This window comes from Rhinolophus sinicus, linkage group LG05 (genome assembly GCF_036562045.2).
Source record: "Rhinolophus sinicus isolate RSC01 linkage group LG05, ASM3656204v1, whole genome shotgun sequence".
Lineage (NCBI taxonomy): Eukaryota > Metazoa > Chordata > Mammalia > Chiroptera > Rhinolophidae > Rhinolophus > Rhinolophus sinicus.
In genome coordinates, this window is record NC_133755.1 from 73,228,855 (window position 1) to 73,254,603 (window position 25,749).

At 39.8% G+C, this 25,749-nt stretch overlaps 1 protein-coding gene across 2 annotated transcripts in view; it reads left to right on the forward strand.

The window, feature by feature from the left end:
• UXS1 (UDP-glucuronate decarboxylase 1) overlaps positions 1-25,749 on the forward strand; it is a 100,587-nt gene that overhangs the window by 25,390 nt on the left and 49,448 nt on the right. Inside the window, exons 3-6 of one of the 2 annotated variants that reach the window (XM_019714001.2) lie at positions 846-909; positions 2,037-2,080; positions 12,208-12,268; positions 21,458-21,638. In XM_019714001.2, coding sequence (XP_019569560.1) covers positions 846-909; positions 2,037-2,080; positions 12,208-12,268; positions 21,458-21,638 — 350 coding nt within the window. The remainder of the gene's footprint in view (positions 1-845; positions 910-2,036; positions 2,081-12,207; positions 12,269-21,457; positions 21,639-25,749) is intronic. The other variant, XM_019714002.2, reaches the window with a different exon arrangement.

Consider the following 25,749-nt stretch of genomic DNA (forward strand, 5'->3'; position numbering starts at 1 on the left):
CTGACACCCCCTGCGTAGCCCAAGGACCCTTCTGGCCCGAGTGCATTATTTGTGCTGCCTAGTAGCGCAGGAGGGACACTTATAAAATAAAATACTTACGTTAATATTCTTTTTTAAAAAATCAGCAAGAAGTAATAAGCATTCCTTGTAAAAACTAGTTTGGTGCTTTTAGTATATTAGCAGTTTTAATTGAAAGAAAAATTCACTTCGTGTTTCTCGATAGTCAAAATAAAAGAATAGCAATCCATTTGTGGTGACTGAGCTGGATTTGGAAGTTCAGTGTTGCTGTGCTGCGGGGGGCTGCAGGGTAAAGGGTTGCTGTGCCCCAGCAGGCTTTGCATATTGAGTTGGTTTTGCTGGGCCGGTGGGGCGTTGTCCATCCGATTCCTGCCACCAGGGCTCCTGTGTGTCTCCTGACAAAGGCTTCTGTGTGTGGCTGGGTGGGGTGCTCAGATCCCATTTAAAGGAACTCTGTTTTTTCACTTGGAAAAACTCCATTTTGTATGAAATCTCCAGAAAGCCCGGCAGTCTAGCTTGTCCTCCTATAGATACACACTTCCCACTTCTAATTTGCAATCCCATAATGGGTGTAACATGAAAGTGAGATTACTCTAATTTAACAGAAACAACACATAATGTGGCAGTGAGCCTGTGAGATGATTGATTTCCTTTCCCATTGTCCTGTTTTCTTCTGGTTCACCCCCTTCTGGAGGGAAGTGGCACGCAGGACTGAGATTTGGGAAGGAGAGGGAGATGGCCTGCAGATCTTTGGTTTGTGTTGTGGAAATTTGTTCGGGATAAACTCCTGAAGTCATAAAACCTTTCAACTGATCTCAGTTTTGTAGCTTTCTCCTCAACAGGTCTATCCAGGAAAATGGTGAACTAAAAATCGAAAGGAAGATTGAAGAGGTTAGTCTTTTCCATATTTTACTAATGTTTTTTTCCTATATATTTGTCTTTATTGTGGCAGCTGGATGCTGCTCTATGGTTTTGAAACATCTCTCAAAAATGTATTCCCTTACTTAATAGGAGACTTTCTGTTTGTTTTAAGTTTCATGTTGAACGTAACGTGAAATGAGAATTCTTAGATGCATCTCTGTGTCAGCCGTTGTCCATTTTATAAAGGTGTGGTGTATTAAAACAAATTCTACCTTAAAGGCAAGATGGATTTAAACCTTTAGGTGACTTTTCAGGTGAGCCTTTCCAGAATTTCTTAGAGAAAGCAAAGTGATTACCTTTATACCAGGGATGGAGGCAAGTGCCAGTATCCACTCACCTGAGTAGGTGCTGGAAGGAAAAACACTCAACTCGGATGCTAGGAGTCGGGGACATAAAGAGTGTCCGTATGCACAGATGGGAAGTTACACACCTGCCTCACTGAAAGCTAGCTCCTCCGGTTGACTATAAACTTCTAATTTTAAAATAATGGCTTATATTTTAGTCAAATAACTGTAGACATGTCTAGACTATTGTAACATGGGCTTAGGAGGGAATGAGGAGTTACTCATTTTGGTTTGAAGCCAGATGCTGGAGTCATGGGGGAAGCCTTTGGATTGCCCTTGTCATCCTGTCAGCACTTACGGTCTTAACACACATGGACGGGATCGACTCCCAGCCTGCGATTTCTGCGCTGGAGCTGATGACATGGAGATAACATGCAGAAACAAGATGTTAAGCTTTTGTGGGCAAGCAATTAGGGGATTCTTTTAGTTCCTGAAAAGACACCAGTGGTATTGATCTGCCTATTTTTATGAGCCTGAACCACCTTTAACATAGCTTACAAGAAGGTAGAAAAGTAAAAAGGTGAATTTTCTCAGAGACTAGCGCATCTGTGGAAAGGGTCACAACGGGCAGTTTATCATCTCGATTTTAGAATTGTGGTTGAAGTGACATAACTTAATTTGAAACTGGAAGTGAATCGTAGGAGAAATTAAAATCTGTTTTGCTTTATGTCATGCATGCCTATCTGCAACATCAGAAGGCGGTGGAGGACTGTGTTTTTGTTTTAACACTGATGTTGGTTATTTTTGTTTTAGATTGTTGAACCACTAAGAGAGAAAATAAGAGACTTGGAAAAAAGGTATGTATGCTTTTCGTTTTGTGTTCAGGAAAATGCTTGTATCTTAGCTATTGACCTTAGAAGGTCAGTATCTTATAAGTTCATCTCAACTTTTAACAATTAATTCTGTAATATGAAAGATATAAGGCATTGTCAAGACAAGCACTTTTACATGAGAAAGGTAAAGTTTTACACTAAAATTTGGATGCAGCATTTTTAAACCTTTTTTTTCCTTTTGTCATTAAAACTGTTTCTGATTAAAGCTATAGATTAGGATGAAAGCTATGGAATCTCTCCACACAAAAAAATTCATTTGATTGTTTAATTTTTTTTCAGGGTCTTCCTAAAGCCCAACCAAAAATCCTGTGTTAAAAGTTCTTCCTCTAATATCCTCTATCAGTTTGATATCTATGAAAACAAAGTATGGCGATCTGAATAAATGTCTACATAAATGTTCTTGTTTTTCCACGTTTGAGTATAACACCCACGTGGTCAGAACATTGCAAGAACAGAGGGTCTGGGCCTGTTGAAATCTTCCTTTTCTAACACCTATAAATTTCTCAGTTCCTGCACTTTTATTATATACAAGTTTGAGTCTAAGCCTTACTTTCTCTTGACGTTTGCAACGTGACAGACAGTTTCTAGCATATATTGATTAGTCTAAGAGAATTCTTTCCAAAACAAGAAAAGAGTTTGGAGGGGACAATAGTACCAATATGTAAGGGGCCTGTGATAGGTCATGTTGAGTCATTTGTTTGCTTTTGTCACCAAAACACATCAGAAAGTTTCCAGAATTGAGTCTGGGTGAAGTGAGTGAGAGGGAAAAATCGTATAATATGGTGGAAACTTTTATTTAAATCAGATTCCAAAGAAAATGCCTCCTCACCCTTTGTCTTAGTGGAGCCCCACCCCCAGCGCCCCACCGAGGTTCTGTTGCACTTTCCCTTTCTCTCTTAAACAATTGAGCTTCAGGCACTGGAACTTTATCCTTGACTATTTGGAAAACTTTGTGTGTCGGGATTAACAGTTGGGTCTTTAGAAGTTTATAAAAGAAAAATGATAGCATTCATTAAAGTTTATGTAACTTTTTTCTTTTCGTGGGATGAGTTTGGATGATGTGTGTCAGCTTTGTACAAGCCTCTGTCAAGCCCGAAATAAAAGGGAAGAAATGGAGAGCAATTTTTTTCTTTGATTTTGGTGTTTTCATTAAATGATAAAAGAGAAATAAGGATAGGTATAATTCATCAATCAAAATGTGTTCATTCACTTCCTTCTTGTCCTTAATTAGTAGTTTATATGCAGCAGGCAAACTATTAATTTCAGCTCTTACTGGAATAAAAGTTGTTAGTATTTTTTAACAGGTCCAGTTAGTAATATAAGGTTATTATTTAAATTATTCTTGCCATGATTTGGTGCTGAAATTATACTGCTTGTAACATTCCTCTGGATGAGAGCCAGAATTTCTGCCTTTGAAGTGACCAGCATAATTTGAGATTTTAGTTGAAACTTAAAAAAAATTGTTTATGCTATAAAATAACCCACCACAGGTTTTATGTTGATCAAAAGGAAAGAAAAAAAATCTGTCCAGCAGGAATCATTTTCTTTAAAGAATAATAATATTCGTTTATTTGAGAAAAATGAACCAGCTTCCTTATGAGGCAATGGCTTACACACATGATCTCTTGAAATATGACAATTACATAATTCGCTTTGATACATTTCTGATGTTCTTTGTGCTTTTTTTTAAATTGAGGTAAAATTGGCATATAACATTATATTAGTTTCAGGTGTACAACTTAATAATATAGTGTTTGTATACACAAGACAGTGATCAGCAGCACGAGTCTAGTTAACATCTGCCTCCATGCGATCGATCCCCTTCACCCACCACCTAATCCCTTTCCCTCTGACAAACATCAGTCTGTTCTCTGTATCTGTGACTTGTATGGCTTGTTTGTTAGTTTTGTTTTTTTTAGATTCCACATATAAGGGAAATCACACAGTACTTATGTTTCTCTGTCTTATTTCTCTTAGCATAATACACTCAAGGTCCACCTGTGTTGTCACAAATGGCAAGGTTTCATTCTTTTTATTGGCTGAGTAATGTTGTATTGTGTATTATATACCACAACTTCTTTTTTTGTTCATCCGTCAATGGACATTAAAGTTGTTTCCATAACTTTGCTATTGTAAATAATGCTGTAATGAACTTAGGGGTGCATATATCTTTTCAAATTAGTGTGTTCATTGTTTTCAGATAAATACCCAGAAGTGGTATTGTTGGATCATATGGTAGTTCTAGTTTTAATTTTCGTACTATTTTCCGTGGTGACTGCACCAATATATAATCCCACCAACAGTGCACAAGGGTTCCCTTTTCTCTACATCTTCACCAACACTTGTTATTTCTTGTCTTTTGGTAATAGCGTGTCTGACAGGTGTGGTTTGGATTTGTGTTTCCCTGATTATTAGTGACATTGAGCATCTTTCCATGTACCTGTTGGCCATCTGTATGTCTTTTTTTGGAAAAATGTCTATTTAGGTCCTCTGCCCGTTTGTTGATGGCGTGTTTGTTTCTTGTTACTGAGTTGTATTAGTACTTTATATAATTTAATAGTAACCTCTTATCAGATGTATGATTTGCAGATGTCTTCTCCCATTCAGTAGTTTGCCTTTTCATTTTGTTGATGGTTTCCTTTGTTGTGCAGAAGCTTTTTAGTTTGATGAAGTCCCATCTATTTATTTTTGCTTTTGTTGCCCTTGCCTTTGGAGTCAGATCCAAGAAATCATTGCCAAAACCAATGTCAGGGAGTTTATCGTCGTGTTTCCTTTTAGGGGTTTTATGTTTTCGGGTCTTATATTTAGTCTTTCATCCAGTTCGAGTTTATTTTCCAGTTTCATTCTTTTGCGTGTGGCTGTGCAGTTTCCCCAACACCATTTATGGAAGAGATTGTCCTTTCCCCATTGTATATTCTTGGCTCCCTTGTCATAAGTTGATTGACCATATATGCATGGATTTATTTCTGGGCTCTCTATTCTGTTCTATTGCTTTATGTGTCTGCTTTTATACCAGTACCAAGCTGTTTTGATTACTGTAGCTTTGTAATATGTGATATCAGGGAGCGTGATGCTTCCAGCTTTGCTCTTCTTTCTTAAGATTGCTTTAGCTGTTTGGGAATTTTTGGTGTGTTCCATAAACATTTAGGATTGTTTGTTTCTGTGAAAAATGTCACTGAAGTTTCGATATGGATTGAATTGAATGTAGACTGCTTTGGGTCATACGGATATTAAATAATATTAGTTCTTCTAATTCATGATCACTGAATAGCTTTCCATTTATCTGTGTCTTCTTCAGTTTCTTTCATCAGCATCTTAGTTTTTAGTGTACAGGTCTTTTACCTCCTTGGTTAAATTTATTCCTAGGTATTTTATTCTTTTAATGCCATTGTAAATGGAATTGTTTTCTTATTTTCTCTTTCTGATAGTTCATTGTTAGTATATAAAAAAGGAACAGATTTTTTTACATTGAATTTGCATCCTGTATCGTTACTGAATATATAATTAGTTATAACAGCTTTTTGGTGGAGTCTTTGGGGGCTTTTATATGTAAAGTTATGTCCATAAATAGTGACAGTTTTACTACTTCCTTTCTAGCTTGGATGCCTTTCTTTTTCCTGCTTATTGCTGTGGTATTACTTCCAATATTATGTTGACCAGAAGTGAAAGTGGACATCATTGTCTTGTTTCTTGTTTTAGAGGAAAAGCTTTAAGCTTTTCACTGTTAACTATGATGCCAACTGTGTGCTTGTCATATGTGGCCTTTGTTACGCTGAACTATGTTTTGTCCATGCCCACTTTGTTGAGAGTTTTTATCTAAATGGATGTTGAATTTTGTCAAATGCTTTTCTGCTCTTATTGAGATGATCATATGGTTTTTATCTTTTTATTTGTTAATGTGATATATCACATTGATTGATTTGTGGATGTTGAACTATCCTTGCATCCCTGGGATAAATTCCACCTGATCATGGTGTATGATCCTTTTAATGTACTGAATTCAGTTTACTAATATTTTGTTGAGGATTTTTTTTTTATTATTAAATTTATTGGGGTGACAATTGTTAGTAAAATTACATAGATTTCAGGTGTAGAATTCTGTATTACATCATCTATAAATCCCACTGTGTGTTCATCACCCAGAGTCAGTTCTCCTTCCATCACCATATATTTGATCCCCCTTACCCTCATCTCCCACCCCTCACCCCCCACCCCCCTTACCCTTGTTGAGGATTTTTACATCTATGTTCATCAGGTATATTGGCCTATACTTTTCCTTTTTTGTGGTGTCCTTTTCTGGTTTTGGTATCAGGTAATACTGGCCTCTTAAAATGAGTTTGGAAGCATTCTCTCCTCCAGTTTTTTGGGAGAGTTTGAGAAGGATAGGTATTAAATCTTTGAATGTTTGGTAGAATTCAACAGTGAAGCCATCTTTTTTTGGACTTTTGCTGATTCAGTCTATTTATAATCTGTTCAGATTTTCTATTTCTTCGTAATTCAATCTTGGAAGATTGTATGTTTCTAGGAATTTATCCATCTCTTCAAGGTTGTCCAATTTGTTGGTGTATAATTGTTCATAGTATTCTCTTATGATCCTTTGCATTCCTTTGGTATCATCAGTTGCAACTTCTCTTTCATTTCTGATTTTATTTGCTTGAACCCTCTTTTTTTTTAGTGTGTCTATCTAAAGGTTTGTTAATTTTGTTTATCTTTTCAAAGAACTAGCTCTTTGTTTCATTGATCTTTTCTATAGTCTTTTTAGTTTCTATTTTATTTATTTCCACTCTGATCTTTACTATTTCCTTCCTTCTACTAACCATGGGGCTTTGTTTGTAGTTCTATTTCCACTGCTATCAGGTGTAAAATTACATTGAGATTTTTCTTGTTTTCAGCTAGGCCTGTAGGGCTATAAACTTACTTCTTAGAACGGTTTTTGCTGTATTGCTTAGATTTTGTGTGTTGTATTTACATTTTTGTTATTTTTTAAAATTTCACCTTTAATTTGTTTTTTGTTGACCCATTGTTTAAGTAGCATGCTTAATCTTCACATAATTTTGATTTTTCCAGTTTTCTTCTTCAAATTAATTTCTAGTTTCATACCATTGTGGTTGGAAAAGAGCTTGATATGAGTTTGGTCTTCTTGAATTTGCTAAGACTTGTTTTGTGGTCTAACATGATCTATCCTAGCAAATGTTCCACTAGTACTGAGAATGTGTATTCTGCTGTGTTTCGTTAGACCGTTTTGTATATATCTATTAAGTCTATGTGATATAATGTTTCAGTTAAGACAGATGTTTTATCTGTCAGGATGATCTATCCATTGAGGTAAGTAGGATATTTAAGACCCCTACTATTATTTTATTGCTGTCCACTTCTCCCTTTAGGTCTGTACTTAGGTGCTTCTGCGTTGGATGCATCAATATTTACAAATTTTATATTTTCTTGATGGATTGACTCCTTTGTCATTACATAATGCCCATGTTTGTCTTTTATTACTTTATTTTAAAGTTTTTATCTGATATAAGTATAGCTCCTCCAGTTTTTTAGTGGTTTCCATTTGCATGTAACATCTTTTCCATTCCTTCACTTTCAGTCTCTGTGTGTCCTTACACGTGAAGTGAGTTTCTTATAGCTAGCATATATATGGGGTCTTGTTTTTATAGCCTTTCAGCCACTCTGTGTCTTTTGATTGTGAATTTAGTCCAATTACTTTTAAGATAATTGCTGATACTTATGTACTTATTGCCATTTTTAAAATTGTTTTCTGGCTGTTTTGTAGTTCCTCTCTTTTCTTTTCCTCTTCTTTTGCTCTATTCCTTTGTGGTTTGATCACTTTCTATACGGTTATGCTTGGATTCCTTTCTTATTATCTTTTCTGTATCTATTATAGGTTTTTGCTTTGTGGTTACCATGATGTTATATGTGAACATCATTGTGCGTGTGTGTGTGTGTGTATACAGTCTATTTTAAGTTGTTAGCAAGTTAAGTTTGAATTCATTCTAAGTCTCTACATTTTTACTCCTCAGCACCCCTCCACATTTTATGTGTTTACTGTCACATTTTACTCTCTATGCTTGTTTCTATGTATTAGGCGAAACAGCTCTCTCTCCCAGTTTTGAAGGAACGGCCACATGTACGAGATGAATCTTAAGTTTAACTTTGCCCTGGCTCTTGGTTGTCTCTTGAACCTTGCTGATTGTCTAAGCAGTATGGTTTATTCTTGGTAGGTCCCAGTTGTTGTCAAGACCTGTGAGTGTTCCTGAGGGAGGGATCTCAGCACTTACTTGCAGAGTGATTGGAATCTAGATTCTCAGGCAGCAGTTTTTACATTATGCAAATATATACAGTCCTGTGGGACCACAATTGTAAACCCTACTGGCCTCCAGACCAGGTGATCTGGGGGTTTCTGTCTTGGCAAAAGTTGCAGAAACCAGGGCTCTAGACAAGTGTCTGAATGCCTTTCTGGGAGGCACTGGTGAGCTGTAACATGTCTAAGGGAGAGAGCACTGATGGCTTTCCCTGGCCCAGGTTCTGAGAGAGCACCTCCTCAACCTCTACTTGTATGATAAACCTGAAGCCTGCCACTCAGGCTGAAGCTCTAGGACAAATAAACAGGCCTTTTTCACAGGAAGACTGGGGGTACGTTTCAGGGAGTATGCTGTCTGTGGTGACCTGGGAGCGGTAGCCAGGGAAGAACTGTCTCTGATTGTTTCAGACCCGCGGGGTCCCAAAATGCAGTTCTTCCTGGCCACCAGAGCCAGGTGCTCCAGGGTGTCCCCTGTGTGGGCTGCATGGGCCAGCTGACTGGTAGAGCTGTGGGAGTGGCACCGATGCCAGGTACGCCCACGGGCGTTAGCAGCTGGTGAGAGGCAGAGAACAAAAATGGCTGCCACCATCGCCTGTGTTCCTGGAGAGAGTGGCAGCTGGCTCCTGCTCCTGCCGCAGGTGCTTTACAATTAGTAAATGATTCTCTTTCATATATGGTGGTGTTACCAGGAATGACATTGTACCTCAGCTCCTCGTCTTCTTGAAAGAAAGAATTTGGTCAAGAGATAGAGTTTGTGCAGCATGGAACAGCAAGCAGTTGATCAGTCAAAGCAAGTGCACTCCCAGACCTGGGACGGGCTGACCCAAGAGGGGGAAGCAGCCTCTCCTCACGTTGTGTGAGGGTTTTACCTCTATGGGTACAGTTGTCTCCCTTTCTTCTTCCCTGTTATCTTTCTCCTTCTCTGCTGAGGTGTCCTGTCCTCTCCTCTGGTTCTCAAGGTTGCTCTTCAGAGCATAAGCGTGAACCTGTTAATTTCCCATGATTTATTTGAGAAACTCATTAAAAATCATCCTGCGAATTAGAATGTATATTCTGATAAACAGGATATGTGTGCTTTCTCTCTCTCTGGCTTCTAACAATACATCCCCTTGATTTAGGGGCATATGTGAGCCTGGAATCCTGCTGGGCTGGTAAGGCACTGGTGCCCTAAGTGAGGGCAGCTGCAGGGGGTCTGGACCCAGGTAGAAGCTGTAGCAAGGGGCTTTCTGACCGGGGCTGGTCTCTCCTTCCCTTGCTCATTTCTCTCTGTCTACCTACCCTATCAGTATACGTGCTATTCAAACCGCTGCTTTTGTGCTGGGTCCCAGAGCAAGTGAGTCTCATGCAAGCCCTGTAAGAGCGAATCTCTGTTCCCTACATCCATGTGGTTCTCCCAGATCCTGTTGTTTCTCAAGCACGATATTCTGGGGCTCATCTGTCCTGCGTAGGTTCCCAGGGCTGAGGTGCCTGATGTGGGGCACAAACACCTTGCTCCTCAGAGATAAGCTCGTGTTTGTGAGCTGCCTCCCATGTGAGTCACCAGGCCTGGGGTGGGGTTGGGGGCAAGACTGAGTCTCCGTCTCTACTGTCTGCCTTGATGTGGCCCTTTTATCCTTGTGTAAAGCAGCTGTTCAGCTACTTTTCAGGTCTTTTCCAGAGCAAATTGTTCCATGCATAGCTGTAGATGTGTTGTGTTTGTGGGAGGGGGTGGGTTCAGGACCTTCTTAGCAGACATCTTGAACCACCTCTCTGCACTTTTTAAGCCAGAAAGAGAAGCACAAGTACGAAGATAACCTTAAAGAATTTACCAGTAACTTATGCTTGTCAAACGGTCAGAGTAACCTTTAAAATAGGTGCAGAGGGTAAGAATTTGCCCCTTGGCCCTGCTTTACGAGTTACTCACTCTAAAATGGTTCTGTCCTTCAGTTTGTTGAGGAAGTCAGATGACAGATGAGCCCAAGTTAATGTTTCGGTCAGAAAGCCAAGTAAAGACCACTTTGCAGTGGAAATCAGTGGAACTCTGTCTAGTTTTGTACTGACTGTGATAAGAATGATGAAACAACCATCTCAGCCCTGGCAAGATGAGACTGTAAATGGAAATATGTTGTCTCAATGTGCTTGTCACTGTGAGCACAGTGGCTCCCAAAAAATAATATTTTTGAAAGGGAAGGAAACGGGGACACTGCCATTCTAGAAGCCTGAGTAAGTGGATTATGTGGGCTTTTTCTCTTCTTTACCACACCCCCATTTCTTAATACTTTGCTAACATGCCATTTTTAAAGTTTCACCTCCATGTCCTGAAATGTTCTCTGAATAGGTAGCAGATAATGATGATTTAAATTCTCAGTGAAAGTACGTCTTTACTGTCTGTTCTATTAAACAGTACGGTTACAGTCTGAAATAGCGTCAAGTAATTACTGAAGGATTCTGGGGGTAAGAAAAGATCCATTATCCACTTCATACTTCTTTCCACTGGGTGGTGTGGAGCTCAGGATTGAGTCTGGAGTGGGGTTGTGAGGCGCTCAGAGAAGATGGGGTGATCGGTCAGCTGTGCGGGCTGCATGCCAGCTTTGCTGAACTTTGCTTTGCCAGCCTCCACCTGAGTAACTGAGGAAGTATTCAGAATGACAGAGTGTCACTTCAGGAACAAGGCATCTGGCAGGCTCCCTAAGTCCTCGCGGAAGCACATACTACGGTGGGATGTGCTGAGGATAAGGACGGGCCCCTGCCGGGCAGACTGGAAGCGTGGAGGTGCCCGAGCGAACCAGGGGAAGGCCAGCGGGCTCTCCCACTCCCTCAGGCTTCCCCACCTGCCTACCTCTGTTTTGTGGTCTCCAGAGGAAGCGACCTTTTGAGAATCTGGAAGCTCCTAACACGGGAATTGTAAATGAAAGCCCTCCCCGTCTCTGCTCCAGTTTAATCATGCTTACACTTCATGGGATGCCTGCTTCAGGGCCCTCTGTCTAATTCTGTCCACTTCTGCGACTATGAAGGAAATGCATTCTGTGTCCCAGCCAGCGCGTAGAGGGGTGGACATAGTGCCCCCGACCCAGCACCTCTCCAATGAAAATAATAACTATAAAGCCAATTTTTTGGCATTTATTTTTAAAGCACTTTAAGAATGGATATTTGACCTCTACATGTGTCATCACTCATTGGACATCTTATATGCCATTTGCTCTGTCCTGCTCCTGAAACAGCAGTGTGGGTCAGGACCCATGGCACCTTTATCAGGAACAAGAGCCTTTGAAGGGTCAGATGAGATATTCAGTAGGTTCTGAATAGACGAGAGAGACAGAAAGCGTGGCTGCCCAAGTGGTTTCCCAGGGGCACCCGTCAGGAAGGGGTTGCTGGAGTTGTGAACCTGCCCCAAACAGGCACTCAGCTTTGTGAAGTCTTTTCTTACTCCTCCAGGCACAGTCTCCTGCGCTGGGTCTGGGGCCTCACACAGCTGCTTCCTTCCTTCCGGCCCTGACAGCATCTGGAGCATGCCCCACCCCCTCACTTTGTGTTGTGCTTTAGCTGCTGATAGCCCACACAGTCTTGAATTTTTCTTTCTCAGGGGCAGAATCTCAAGGCATATCTATAGCTTGATTCTAAACAAGAGCAGGTTAGCTATTCCTTGAATTCAGACTAGGCATTGGTTGCTTAGTCCCTACAACGTTCACTTGGTGTAGAGAGGAACGCGATGACAGTTCTCACATCTGGTGTTTGTTTTGACTGGAAGCGGAGAAACTACTCAGATGTTTGACTTTTTCTTTTTTAATCTCTTTGTGTTATACAGCTTCACCCAGAAATACCCGCCAGTAAAATTTTTGTCAGAAAAGGATCGTAAACGAATTTTGGTAAGTTTATCTGATTAATATTTGTCATATTAAAAAACTTCCTTTTTAAATCAAAGTATAATTCACACACCATAAAGTTCATGCTTATGGAAGATACAGTTTTGTTGTATGTTCACAAAGATGTGAAACAGCCCACGTTCTAATTTTGGAGTATTTTTATCATCCCAAAAAGCGACATCATTGTAGCAGTCGTCCATTCCCTCCCCTGACCTCCTGGCTCATGGCAACCACTAAAACTACTTCCTGTCTCTATGGATTTCTGGACTTTAGACATTTCATATGAATGAAATGATACAATATGTACTCTTTAGTATCTTATTTTTTTAAATTTAGGATAATGTTGCCAAGGTATATCCACATTGTAGCATGAATCAGGCTTCTTTCCTTCTTATGGCTGAACAATATGCCAGTGTATGGATGGACCACGTTTTATTTACCCACTTATCAGTTGATACCTTTTGGAGTTGCTTCTACTTGGAGGCTTTTGTGAATAATGCTGCTGTGAACACACACGTACGAGTTTTTGTACGGGCATAACGTTTTCAGTTCTTTTGGAGTGGAATTGCTGGGCTATATGGTAACCCTGTGTATAACTTTTTGAGGAAATGTGAAACGTCCACAGCAGTGGTAAAAACCTTTTCTGGTTCACAAACCACTTTGATGAATACATGGAGGGACTTCCTTAGCCTATAGTTCTCTCTTATTAAACATCAATACAACTACACCGAGGAAAGAATTCCTTTTAGCTGTTGTGTAACTGTGTCCAAAGAGATTGGCACCTTTGCATGTTTTAAAAAATAACAGCTTTATTGATAAATAATTTATGTACCATACAATTCACCCTTCAAAGTGTACAATTCGATAGTTTCAGTATATTCACAGAGTTGTGAGTTCCTATCAACATTAGAACTTTATCGTTACTGCAGAAAGAAGCCTCGTATCCATTAGCAGTCACTCTCCATTGTTCCCCAAGCCCCTTCCACACCCCAAGCTCTAGGCAACCACTAATCTACTTTCTGTCTGTATAGATTTACCAGTTTCATGTAGGTAGAATAATGTAATATTTGTCCTTTTGTGTGTGACTGGCTATTTTTAAGATTCAGTCATGTTGTATCATGTATCAGTACTTCATATCTTTTTATTACCAAATACTACACCATTGTATGGATATTTTACATTTTATTTATCCATTTATTATGAGTCATATGGTAGCTTTATGTTGAACCTTCTGAGGAACTGCCAGGCTATTTGCCAAACAGACCATCTTTTTACAGTCTCATTAGCGCTGTATGAAGGTTTTTCTTTCTCCTCATCCTTGTCTTGTTTGTAGCCCACCTAATAGGTGTGATGTGGTATCTCACAGTTTTGATTTGAGTTTCCCTGATGGCTAATGATATTGAGCCTCTTTTTATGTACTTATTGGCCATTTCTCTATCGTCTGTGGAGAAATGTCTATTCAGATACTTAGCCCATTTTTAATTGGGTTATTTTTCTGTTTATTAATTGAGTTGTAAGAATTCTATCTTCTTGGTACAAGTTCCTTGTCAGATACATGATTTGTAAATATTTTCTCCCTTTTACTTTTAGTTCTTAAATTTACGGTCTATGATCCATTTTGAGTTAATTTTTATATGTGATGTTAGATGAGGGTTGTTTTTTTTTTTTTTAATGTGGCTGTCCAGTTGTCCAGCACCATTGGCTGACATGACTAATCATGCCCCATTGAATTGTCTTGGCACCTTTGTTAAAAATCAGCCTACCATAAATGTAAATATTTATTTCTAGATTCTCAGTTCTATTTCACTGATCTCTGTTTATTCCAAGCCAGTACCACACAGTCTTGATTACTTTACCTTTGTAATAAGTTTTAAAGTTGGGAAATGTGAGTCCTCCAATTTTGTTCTTCATTTTCAAAATTGTTTCAACTATTCTGAATTCCTTATAATTCCTTGTGAATTTTTGAATCAGTTTGTCAATTTCTCCAGAGAAGCCAGCTGGGATTTAGATAGAGACTGCATTTATAGATCAGTTTTGGCAGTGTTGCCATCTTAACAATAGTAAGTCTTCCAATCCTAATATGGGGTGTCTTTCCATTTATTTAGGACTTCCTTAGTTTCTTGCAACATTTTTTGTAGTTTTCAGAATGTAAGTTTTGTATGTGTTTTGTTAAATTTATTCTAAAGTATTTTATTCTTTTTGATACTAGTATGAATAGAATTGTTTTGGTTAGTTTAATTTTATGTTGTATATTGCAAGTATGTAGAAATACAATTGGTTTTTGTATTTTCTTATATCCTGTAATCTTATGGAACTCTTTGGTTAGTTTTAAGTGGATTCCATGTCTGATTTCCTTTATTTGTTGCTGAGGGTTTGAGTTAACTTTATTGATCCCCCTGCCTTCCCTCTTTTTTTGAATTAAGTTACTGTCTGGGATCATTTGCTTTCAGCCTGAAGAACGTCCTCTAGTATTTCTTATATGGCAAGTCTGCTTTCTTGTTGACTTATTTTTGAAAGTTATTTTTGGTTGAATATGTGATTCTTGACAAATAGTTTCTTTCTGCACTTTGAATATGTCATCCCACTGCTTTCTCCTTATTTGTTACAATAAGTCAGCTTCTGATCATATTGGGGTTCCCTTGTACTTGTGGAGGCGTTTCTCTTTTTTTGCTATATTAGTTTCCTAGAGCGGCTGTAACAGTTACCACCAACTCACCAGCTTAAAACAACATAAGTTCGATCTCTCCCAGTTCTGGAAGCTAGAAGTATGAAATCAAGGTATACGTAGGGCCATGTTCTCTCTGAAAGCTGTAGGGGGAAATCTGTTCCATGCCTTTTTCTTAGCTTCTGCTGTTGCCAGTAACTCTTGAGTTCCTTGGCTTGTAGACATATCACTCTAGTCCTTGTTTCCATCATCACATGATATTCACCCTGTGTGTCTCTCAGTGGATTTAGGGTTCACCCTGCTCCTGTGTGACCTTATCTTAACTAATTACAAGGTGTGATCAAACAATATGGTGAAATTTTAAGTTAAAAAAAAATTATTACAGTAAAAGACACATTGCCATTAATCCCCCTCAAAATACTCCCCGTCACTCTAAAAACACTTATCCCATTGTTCTTGCCACTTTCTGAAGCAGCTCTGGAAGTCCTCTTTTCGTGAGTGTCTTTAGTTGTGCCGTCGTGGCTGCCTCGATGTTCTGAATTGATTCAAAACGTTTACCTTTCATGGTCATTTTGACTTTGGGGAAGAGCCCAAAGTCTCACAGTGCCAGATCCGGTAAATAAGATGGATGAGGACACACTGTAATGTTTTGATTTGACAGAAATCACCGTATACCAGAAGCAATGTGTGACACGGAGTGTTGTCATTATGGAGGATGATTTAGGGCACACTTTAAAACATACCTTCTCTCAACCGTAGCTCACACCCAACTGACTGACTGCACTGAACAAGTTGAAACTTATCACACACACTGTTACTAGGTTTGACGTGCCGCTTCCTTATTGAAGATCCCTGCCTATCCATGGGATAGCAGGGGGTGTATTTTGAGGGGGATTAATGGCAATGTGTCTTTTACTGTAATAATTTCTTTTTAATTTAAACATTCACCATATTTTTTTATCACACCTCGTACATCTGCAATGGCCCTGTTTCCAAATAAGGTCACATTCTGAGGCTCCAAGGACAGGTATTTTGCAGGACCCAATAAAACTGCTCTCAAACTATTCAACCCAATAAAACTGCTTTCAAACTATTATCTTAGTGTCTGATTTTCAGCATTTTTAGTGTGATGTGTCTGTGTGCATCTTTTGTTTTTTACATTTATCCTATTTAGAGTATATCGAGCTTCTTTAATGTGTAGATTAGCATGTTTCATCAGTTTTGGAGAGTTTTCAACCATTATTTCTTTGAATATTTTTTCTGTTCTTCTCTTTCCCTTTCTGATGCTCCCATTACATGCATATTGGTGTGCTTATTGGTGTCCCATATTTGAGGCGCTGCTTGGTTTCTTTTATTTTTTCCTCTGTTCTTTGGCTTGCAGAAGCCTTCTTGATCTGCTGTCTTCAAGTTTGCTGAATCTTTTTTCCCCCATCAATTCCAATTTAATGTTGAATCCCTCTAGTGAAATTTTTCTCGTTTATTATACTTGTAAACTCCAGAATTTCCATTTGTTTCTATTTTGTGATTCCTCTCCTTTTAGTTTCAGTTTACTTAAGTATGGTTTCCGCCAATTCTTTGAACATATTTGTGATGGCTGTTTTGAAGAACTTTGTTAAATCCAACATCTGGGCCCTCCACAGGCAGTTTCCGTTGCCTGGTTGTTTTTCTGTTTCTTTCCATGTCTCATAATTTTTTGCAGAAAACTGGACATTTCAGGTAGTATATTGTAGCAACTCTGGATATTGTTCTCCCCTGCCTAAGAGATTATTTTTATTTTTATTTGTTTTTGTATTTGTTTAGTGACATGGCTGGTCTGTTTTAGTAATGTCAATGTACCCTGGAGTGTGAAGGTCTGCTGGTTACTGTTCAGAGGCTGCAGCCTTCGGCATGGACACAGTCTCCTGGAATGACAGTGGCTCTAGCAGGATGCTTATTGACCATCTCTTTCCCTGATTGCTCTGTTAAGCTGTCTGCCTTGTGTGGTAGCATACCAATTGCTAGACTCCAATAATTGCCACTTGAGTGAACTAGTCTTTCAACAATGTTTTGAATTATAAATTACTCCTCAGTCTGATCCATTAAATTCTGCTACCTTTTTAGAAGTAGACTTTGTGGCCAGTCTTTGAAATTTGTTCTGACCCCAGGAGGGCTCTTAGGTGTCTCTTTCCCTGGGTTTCTCACTAAACTTGCTGGCAATGGTTTAGCTTGTTCTCATAGAGCTACCAGCCTCCTTTTTACTGCTTACCACCTAAATCCCCACTGTTCTGAGTGCATCCTCATGCCTGAACTTCTCTCCATACTCTTTCAAATACACTTGATTCCTTTGGGTAGAGCTTTGGAGCTCTCTGTGTTTACTGACTGCCTCTGTTCTCGGGGAAATATCTGAGCCACTGCTCTGGAGCTGGGGGATGGAGTGACTGCTGCTTTTACAAGCAGGGTGCTCGGCAGGAGCCTGTAGCCCCAGTGTTCTTGCCTTCCGTCTCTCAGCTTGGAATCTGCACCCTATGATTGAGCTGGCACAGAATGACCAGAGTCCATTATTCACAGCCTGCTGTGCCTGGGGTAGAGCTTCAGTGCTATGAGTGGGAGCTGGGTGGGGGAAGGGAGCTCTTCACCACCTGGCTCACGTGCCAGGAATTTAGTCTCTGCAATTCACAGCTGGAGGGGATGAGAAATGGTGGTGGCCTGCCCTTCCTGGTGAGATTCCATATCTTTTTTTATTCTGTTTTTTTTATGGTCACTCACACCCACTGAACTGTGAGGGTGGGGAGTTGAAGCGGGGAGTGAGCCATGGCTGAAGTGTCACAGACTCTTACTGAATTTTTATAGATTTTCTTGCATAAACATTCCTTCATTTGTTGCATACCTTTAAGATAACTTCTAGAGACTTTAAATGATTGTTTTAAAATTAATTTTCACCACCAGTTATGATTGTTTTGCTGGGGAATGGGTCTGCAAAGCACCACATGCCACCATTCTGTGAAAATTTCTTGTCTATGACCTTGATATATAAATGGTTAGTACACAACGTTTTTTTGTTCTTCTGCCCGTCACCTACATTGTAGAAATATGTATCCCAAACACCAAAGTAACTAACACTCTTGAATCAATGTGAAATTGTTTTGACCCCAAAATCCCCCCTTTCTTCTAGAAGTTATAGAAGCTCTCTTGCCTTTTTTAGATGGTTTACCTACTTCTCACCCTGAGCAGACTCTAAACTCTGTTCTACTTGTACACCCATCACCACATGAAAAATGTGTATGCAGTTAAATATGAGCCAGAAATAGATCAGTGTCTTCAGCAGCAGCAGAGAAAAGTGAATTTTTCTAATTTTTCTGCTGCCGTGACCAGAACATCTGACACTGGGCACTGATATGTGAGCCCTGCACAGTCTTGCAAGGGTTGTTATTATTACCCCATGGGATGGTCTTCCTGTGGATGCTGAGTATTACCGGTTATTTCCCTTTACACATAACCACAACAAATGAGTGGTTTCCACTCATCTGCCACCTCAGGTTAAGCCACATTCGGAGTCATTTTGGTGCCCAAGTCTGGCATATTGTTGCTAAAACTTGAAAAGCCTTTTCAGTCATTGTTGAAGCCTTAGCACAAAGAGGAGGTTTGTTTGAAAAGACATTTTGCTGTTGTGCTGGGCAGCTTGAGTTTGAATGCTGACCTTGAACTAGGCCACTTTAGTTGCCTGTTAGTTCCCACAAAAGCAAGAAGTACAAGCACATTGAGATGAGCCCATAAATGGCAGAACCATGCAGAGCTGTGGAAGGTCTAATCCATTTCTCTATAAGAGGTCGTCTTTTATCTTTTGTTCCTATGATCTTTTGGCTATTAGCTCCTTATTCAGAGGGTATGCCTGGGTTTGGTGATGAGTTTTGCTGAGGAAGCTTCCTAAGTGGTAAGTTTCTGCCAGATTTGTTTCTATTTGAAATGCTTGCCTAATGAGCTGAAATTCATTAGGAAAACTACTCTGTAACCATCCAGCTATGTTACATAAATCTTTCAGTATTTTAGATAGAAAGGCATTGTTCAAGAAAAACAATTCAAATCCATTTTAAACACGGCTAAGGTGCTTTCAGCACTTTTATGTTCCTCCTAAAACTAGAGAGCTGTTGTAGGTGATGGTGTATAATTTAATACACTGCATTTCTGCTAGCTCTGAGCCATGACTCAGTTATTTTTGGTGCCGAGATAAAGTCAGCGTGCACAGCACATCGTATTTTAAGAAACAGTTGCATATCGGTATAGAATGATGTTGGGAGTTAAATTTCCTTTAGAAAGGTGTAGTTTTTCTCATTTAAAAACTGTGTAAAACATGGGAAAATGTCCTAAAATGAAGGTAAAGTAAAATGAAATTCCACCCCATGAGTTAAGCCCTAATGGTAAGCCAGATTTGAAAGTTATTTTTCCAGAAAATTCTTTTTTCAAATCATTGTTCATCTATGTGGATAGACTATGGGAGTGCTAAAGATCAAACACAAACTGGACATATCGACAGGTAATGGAGAGAATATGGAGTTAAGTAGACTGGGCTTATGCATCATTACTAGTGATCTGGGGATTTTGGTCAAACATCAGTTCCACTGGGTATCATCGCTGAACAAAGGAGGTTTAGAAAATGGTCCTCTTAATAAAGAATGAATGAAAGAATGAATGTAGCTGACTGACAGCTGTTGAGCATCAGGACTTTTCAGCCATCCACATTCTAAGCTGTGTTTGTATTTCCATCGGAGCATACTAACTAACTAGCTGGTGGTTGACAAACGGTTCTTCTTAAGGCAGGAATTACCATCCTGCTCCCCCAAATCTGCCTTTTGCACCAAGGGTGGCTTTGCTCTCACCCATGATAAGCACTGGAACTGTATGTCAGATTTTACTTGAACAGAGGACTTCATGGCGAATTAAATGTTTCAAAACCATAGACCTAGGGGTTTATGTGCCTTTTATTTGCAGTAAAAAAGAATTGGTGTTTTTCCTACTGCTTATTCTTTTAGTTTGAGGAGGAGGAGGTAAATGCCAGTTTTGATGGAGAAGATGGCAGAGTGGAGAACAGAACAGAATAGGATGGAGAATGCTTTCATATGTCTCGTCTGTTTTTGGAGTTTATTCTTTTCGCTCCAGCCTCTCAAAAATGAAATATGCTTTAAGTAACCCCCCTCCAGTTACAGCACTTAATTTGAATAGTCTTTTTATTAGTAAAATTTTTTTCAGACATAAATAACTTTCCATATTAGTTGTGGTTTAGGGTTTAGAACACATTCCTGCTGAACTCCTGCCCTTCACAGGTCTCTCACAGCTGTATCTTTTCATGGTTGGGCTGGGTAGTGGATGCTATGTGGCGGTCACATTCCTGCTTGGACGTTAACCAGGCGCTGGAACTCCATCATTCTCGGCTTTGGTCTGCAAACAGCAGCTGTTGCTTACTAATTTGTTCTTACGGACAATTTGAAAGATACTAGTTTTTCATGAGGTTCTTGAGTCCATTTTATACACCATATATATATATATATTTTGGTAGTTCACCAAATCTCTGCATTTTGATAATGCCTTTTTTTTTAAAAAAAAGTAATTCTGAAACTTTGCAGGAATAGTATTAAAACCATATTCTATATCCCATTTATTATAAAGCAAGAACCATTGTTGTCTTTTTTTTTAATTGACATATATTTGACGTACACCGATGTATAAATTTAAGGTGTACAATACATTTCTATTCCATTGCAGCATTAGCTTACATGTCTATCTTATCACATAATTATCATTTCTTCTAGTGTTAGGAACAATTAAGATCTAGTCTCTAAGTGAAGTTGATGTTTATAATACAGTTAGGTTGTCTGTAATCACAGGCCTGTGTATTAGTTCCCCAGGACTTATCTCGTAGTTGCAAATTTGTACCCTCAAATATTCCCCCACCTGCCAGCCCCTGGTAATCACCATTTTTTCAATCTTTGCTTTTATGTTTGGGTTCCACATATGAGTGAGATCATACAGTATTTGTCTTTTCTCTGTCTGACTTATCTCACTTAATATAATGCCCTCAAGGTGCATCCATGTTGCCACAGATGGCAGAATTTCCTTTCTTCTCTGGGCTGAGTAGTATTGCATTGTATATGTACTAGTATATGTACCACATCTTCTTTATTCATTCATCCACTGATGGACACTTAGGTCCATGTCTTCGCTAGTAGGCATAATGCTACAAGACGAACCTTTTAATAATGTAAAATTTTCTGTCAAAGAAGACATTGTTAAAACTTGTAACTACAATTTTTCTGTCTTATTTACTGGATGGTAGTTGAAATTTTTAGGCGGTTTAGAAGCTGCCAGAGACAGTTTGACTTCTGCTCTGGGGTAAGCAGTAAAGATGCTGCTTTAAAGCCCTGTGTCTTCCTTCCTTCCCCTTCTACCCAGGTTGTAAGTTGTGGCTGCACCAGAAATTTATCTTCTTAAAGTTGATTGTCACCGCGTTCTCTTGTGCTTTCTCTGGGGGTGTTTTACTCCCTGTCCTGCTGCAGATAACGGGAGGAGCAGGATTCGTGGGTTCCCATCTCACTGACAAACTCATGATGGATGGCCACGAGGTGACCGTGGTGGACAACTTCTTCACAGGCAGGAAGAGAAACGTGGAGCACTGGATAGGCCACGAGAACTTCGAGCTGATTAACCACGATGTGGTAGAGCCCCTCTACATTGAAGGTGAGTGACACTGTGTGCTGTGATCAGCTAGAGCCTGGCAGGTGGCTCAGCAGAGCACCAGCCCCCGGGGGTAAGCCATCTGACTCACCACATCCCATTCCTGTTCTGCCTTGTTCCAGAAATGGGCTTCCCGTGTGTAAGGCACCCTCCTAGTTTCTGATAAAGAACAGATGTCAGTGTGAATGTCTGACTTCACTATTACACGGCACCCCTGGTTTTGAACTTCATGGTCTGTTGAAGTAGGGCTTGTACAGTATACATCCGTGCCGATTGCCTAACAAGTCTGATGCCTGCCCGAGTCATGTGAAATGACTTCCAGCTTCCTGTAGGAAGGTAGCTGATGTAGAATGCTGAATTCATAAAGAAATTGCACATATAAGAGGTTACATTCCTCTAGCCACTTTAAAGAAATTGGGAGCTACAGTGGGTTGGATGGTGGCCCCCAAAAGATATGGCCCCATCTTAACCCCCAGAACCTGTGAATGTGATCTTATGTGAAAAAAGGGTCTTTGCAGATGTAATTAAGTATCTTGAGATGAGATCACATAGATCGCCTGGGTGGGCCCTAATTCCAACGACAAGTGTCCTTACAAGAGACAAAATGGAGAAGACAGGGACATTTGGGGAGAAGAGGACAAGGCCACGTGCAGACAGGTAGAGACTGGAGTTACGCAGCCCCATGTTAAGAAACGCCTGAGAGAGGCGAGGAAGGATTCTGGCCTGGAGCCTTTGGAGGACGTGTGGCCTGGCCAACAGCTTGTTTTCAGACCTTTGGTTCTAGAATTGTGGTAGAATAAATTTATCTTGTTTCAGTTCACACTACTTTGTGGTCCTTTAAGAAACTAATACAGGGTCCTTAAGTCGACTTTCTGAGATTGTCTAAGGTGCACCGATGAGAACTGCTAGCAGTTGCTTGATTAGCCGGCCCCTTAGGATCACACAGACTTCACACTCTTTTTCATTTAAATGTGACCATAGCCCTGAGAGGTACATGGAATCAGATCATGGCCTGCCCAGCTATAGGGCAGTTAAGCAGCTGAGCCAGAACTCAGCCTCGGGTTGCTGGCTGCAGAGCTTGTAATCACCTGCCCCTCCTCCCGCACAGGTAGTGTGGCATTCTGCTGTCCCCATTATCAAATCCCGAACATTTTCCCATGTCAGTAAAATATATGTGGAAGAGCCAGCGTAATTGCTCAGCAGTGTTGTTATATGGGTATACCATAGTTTATTTAATCTTATCCTTAAAGTTCTACAGTGTTTTATAATAACTATCCTTGAATTTTCAATAGAGTCCAAATATGAATTGTGCCAAATACTAATATGTCTCCTTTATTGTTTGATGATGTCTGTTTCAGCATTGAGCATTATCTTCAAAAACTACTGAAAAATATTTTCCTAATTTGACAGAAAACCCATGGTTCAGTGTACATTTCTTTGGTTACTAAAAAGGTTAGACTTTCTAACATGTGAATTCATAAAAGAAATCTAGTTTCTTTTACCGTTTTTTAAAAATTTGCTGTTAGTATGAGTTCTTTATAACAGGGATATTTATCATTTGGCATGTATTTACCATTTCCCCTCTGACCCTGACTTTTGTCTTTTAATTTCATGGAAATTTTATAATTATTATATAGTCTCATCTGTTCATTTCATCTTTGCTGTTTTGGCTGTTTATTTTATGTCACAACCATCCCAAGATTACATATTTACCCATGGTATTTTTTTGTTTGGTTTTGCTTCATTTTTAAACGTTTAATGATTTCATCTATCTGGAGTCTATTTTGGGGGTTAGGCCATAGTTTTTATGAAGTGAAACAAATGATGTAGATAATAGACAGATCGCCTCACTTTCCACTTGGACTCCATCGTCGGGTTGCAATGAGGGTTAACCGAGGTAATGTGTGTGACGGTGCTTTTGTAAGCATGGTTCTAAAGGTGTCCCCGCAGTGTGACCCTCCCAGGGTTTCAGCCAAAGACAAATCTAGCTACTGCTGTTAAAGAACTTTGCTGAAGCATTAAGGTTATGAATCAACTGGCTTTAAGATATGGAGATAACCCCGGGTTATCTGGGTAGGCCACACTTAATCAGATGAGCCCTGAAAAGCAACAGAAGAAGGTGGAAGAACCAGTCAGAGAGATTTGGTGGAAGAAACACCTCAAAGAGACAGGCAGTAGGGAAGTCAGGGAGATTCCCAGTGTGGGAAGGACGTGACCCACCACTGCCGGCTTAGAAGCGGGCCGTGGGTGGAGCGTGCAGGGTCCCAGCCCCCAGCCAGCCAGGACACAGGGCCTTGTGCTTCAGACTCACGGACTGAACCTTGCCAGCAGCCTGAACGGTCCTCTGATGACAGGAACGCAGTCCTGCTGACACCGTGCTTTCAGCCTCTGAGAGTCGGGGCGCAGAGCCAGCTGTGCCTCATCATGCCCGGGTTTCTGACCTGCAGACCTGTGACATTATAAATAGATACTTTTTAAGACTCTAAATAGGTTAGGGCAGCAGTAGAAACCTACCACAGGGATTTGGCACAGTGGCTGGCCTGTGGTAAGTGTTCCCCAAATGATAGGTATTATTATTGCTCTTTTCCCTTTTTTGCACATGGCAGTAAACATTTGTCGAATGAAGCCATTGATTACATAATTTCAGTACTACTGAGCAACCAAAACTTAGCAAAAATGGTATGTAGGTAAGTAAATTGTCTGCTTTGACTATAAGCTTTGACATCAGGGCTACTCAAAGTCATTTCTACTGCTTCTGACAATACACTGTGTAGGGGACACACACACTGAATGGAGTCACACAATAAATGATTAAGACTTTTGTCCTTTGCTCCCAGTAGTACGTTCCCTCAAGTAACACCGATGTGGAAGCGCATAAGACATTTCTCCATCCTGATAGTTTAAAGCCTGTTTTTCACTTTCTCCACCTTTGTTAGCATGAGGTACTTCCATGCCTTTGATAGTCACCCCACCCTTTCCCATCCCCCATCTCTTCACTCTTTCTGCCCCACAATGCCCGCTGGCCTCGGAACTCTGTACGTGAAGAAGAGCATCATCGATCCCCACTTTGAAAAGTTTTGCTTTGCAAAGGGAGTAATACCTCCTTTCCCCTTTATATCAGACACAGCATGGCTTTAACAGATGAGCTTGGTTTCATGGTCCCCTTCCCCTTTCCTCAGTGTTACGTTGTCACACAAAGGATGACATAATTTAGGGCTCCCTGACTGTTGCCTTGTACGTATTTTCTTGTCATATTTCACTTGCATATCAGTTTAGTTGTTCCTCTGATTGAATTTTACAGCCTGTGCTCCTCCCAAATGGGAGTGCCATATGGTATAATGTGAAGTCCAATCTTTTAGCAGCCATGAACAAGTTAATATGTCCGGTTGATATAATAAATTATTTTCCTCTGTGTGGTAAGAGTGTATACACAGAGGCAATAACCCAACATTTAATACATAACTCAATTTTTAGTACTTTTTCCTAATAAAAGAAGCTTTAGTTGATCTGATGTCTACACCATAGCAGAAATGTGCTTCTGCTTTGAAAAGTATTTTGTGGAATTTATTTTTATCTGTTTTGCTGGGTCTGGCAAGTTGTTTGGATTTTATTGAGGTTACAGTGATGTCACTTAATTTGGCAGTATCTCATAGCTGAACTTAAATTTTCCTCAGCACAGATTTCCTCTTATTATTTTCAAAGTCTAACCATTATGTGTCAGAAGCAAAGACATTAGCAATTTTATTCTAATTTCACATTTCCAGTGGGAAATCAACGTTGTTTGGACTAAGAATGTGGTAGAATTGGAAAAGAAGGATGCAATTGCAGTACACTTAGGATCAGGATTGAGATAGGGTAGAATCCAGGGATGGCCATGTGTTAATGAAATATAAAAATGACAAAGATAACAGGTGCTGCTATCAGATGGGTTATGATGGAGGCCTCTGCATTGTGTGGGTTAGATGTAGAAAAGATTATTGTTGCTTTGGAAGGAAATACAAGTACTCATTGGAATAATTTAGTCTGATTTTATGTAGCTTTGAAATGGATTTTAAAACTGAATTTTACCAACCAAGGCATTTCAGTTTCAGATATTGAATCTACCCTGCAAAGT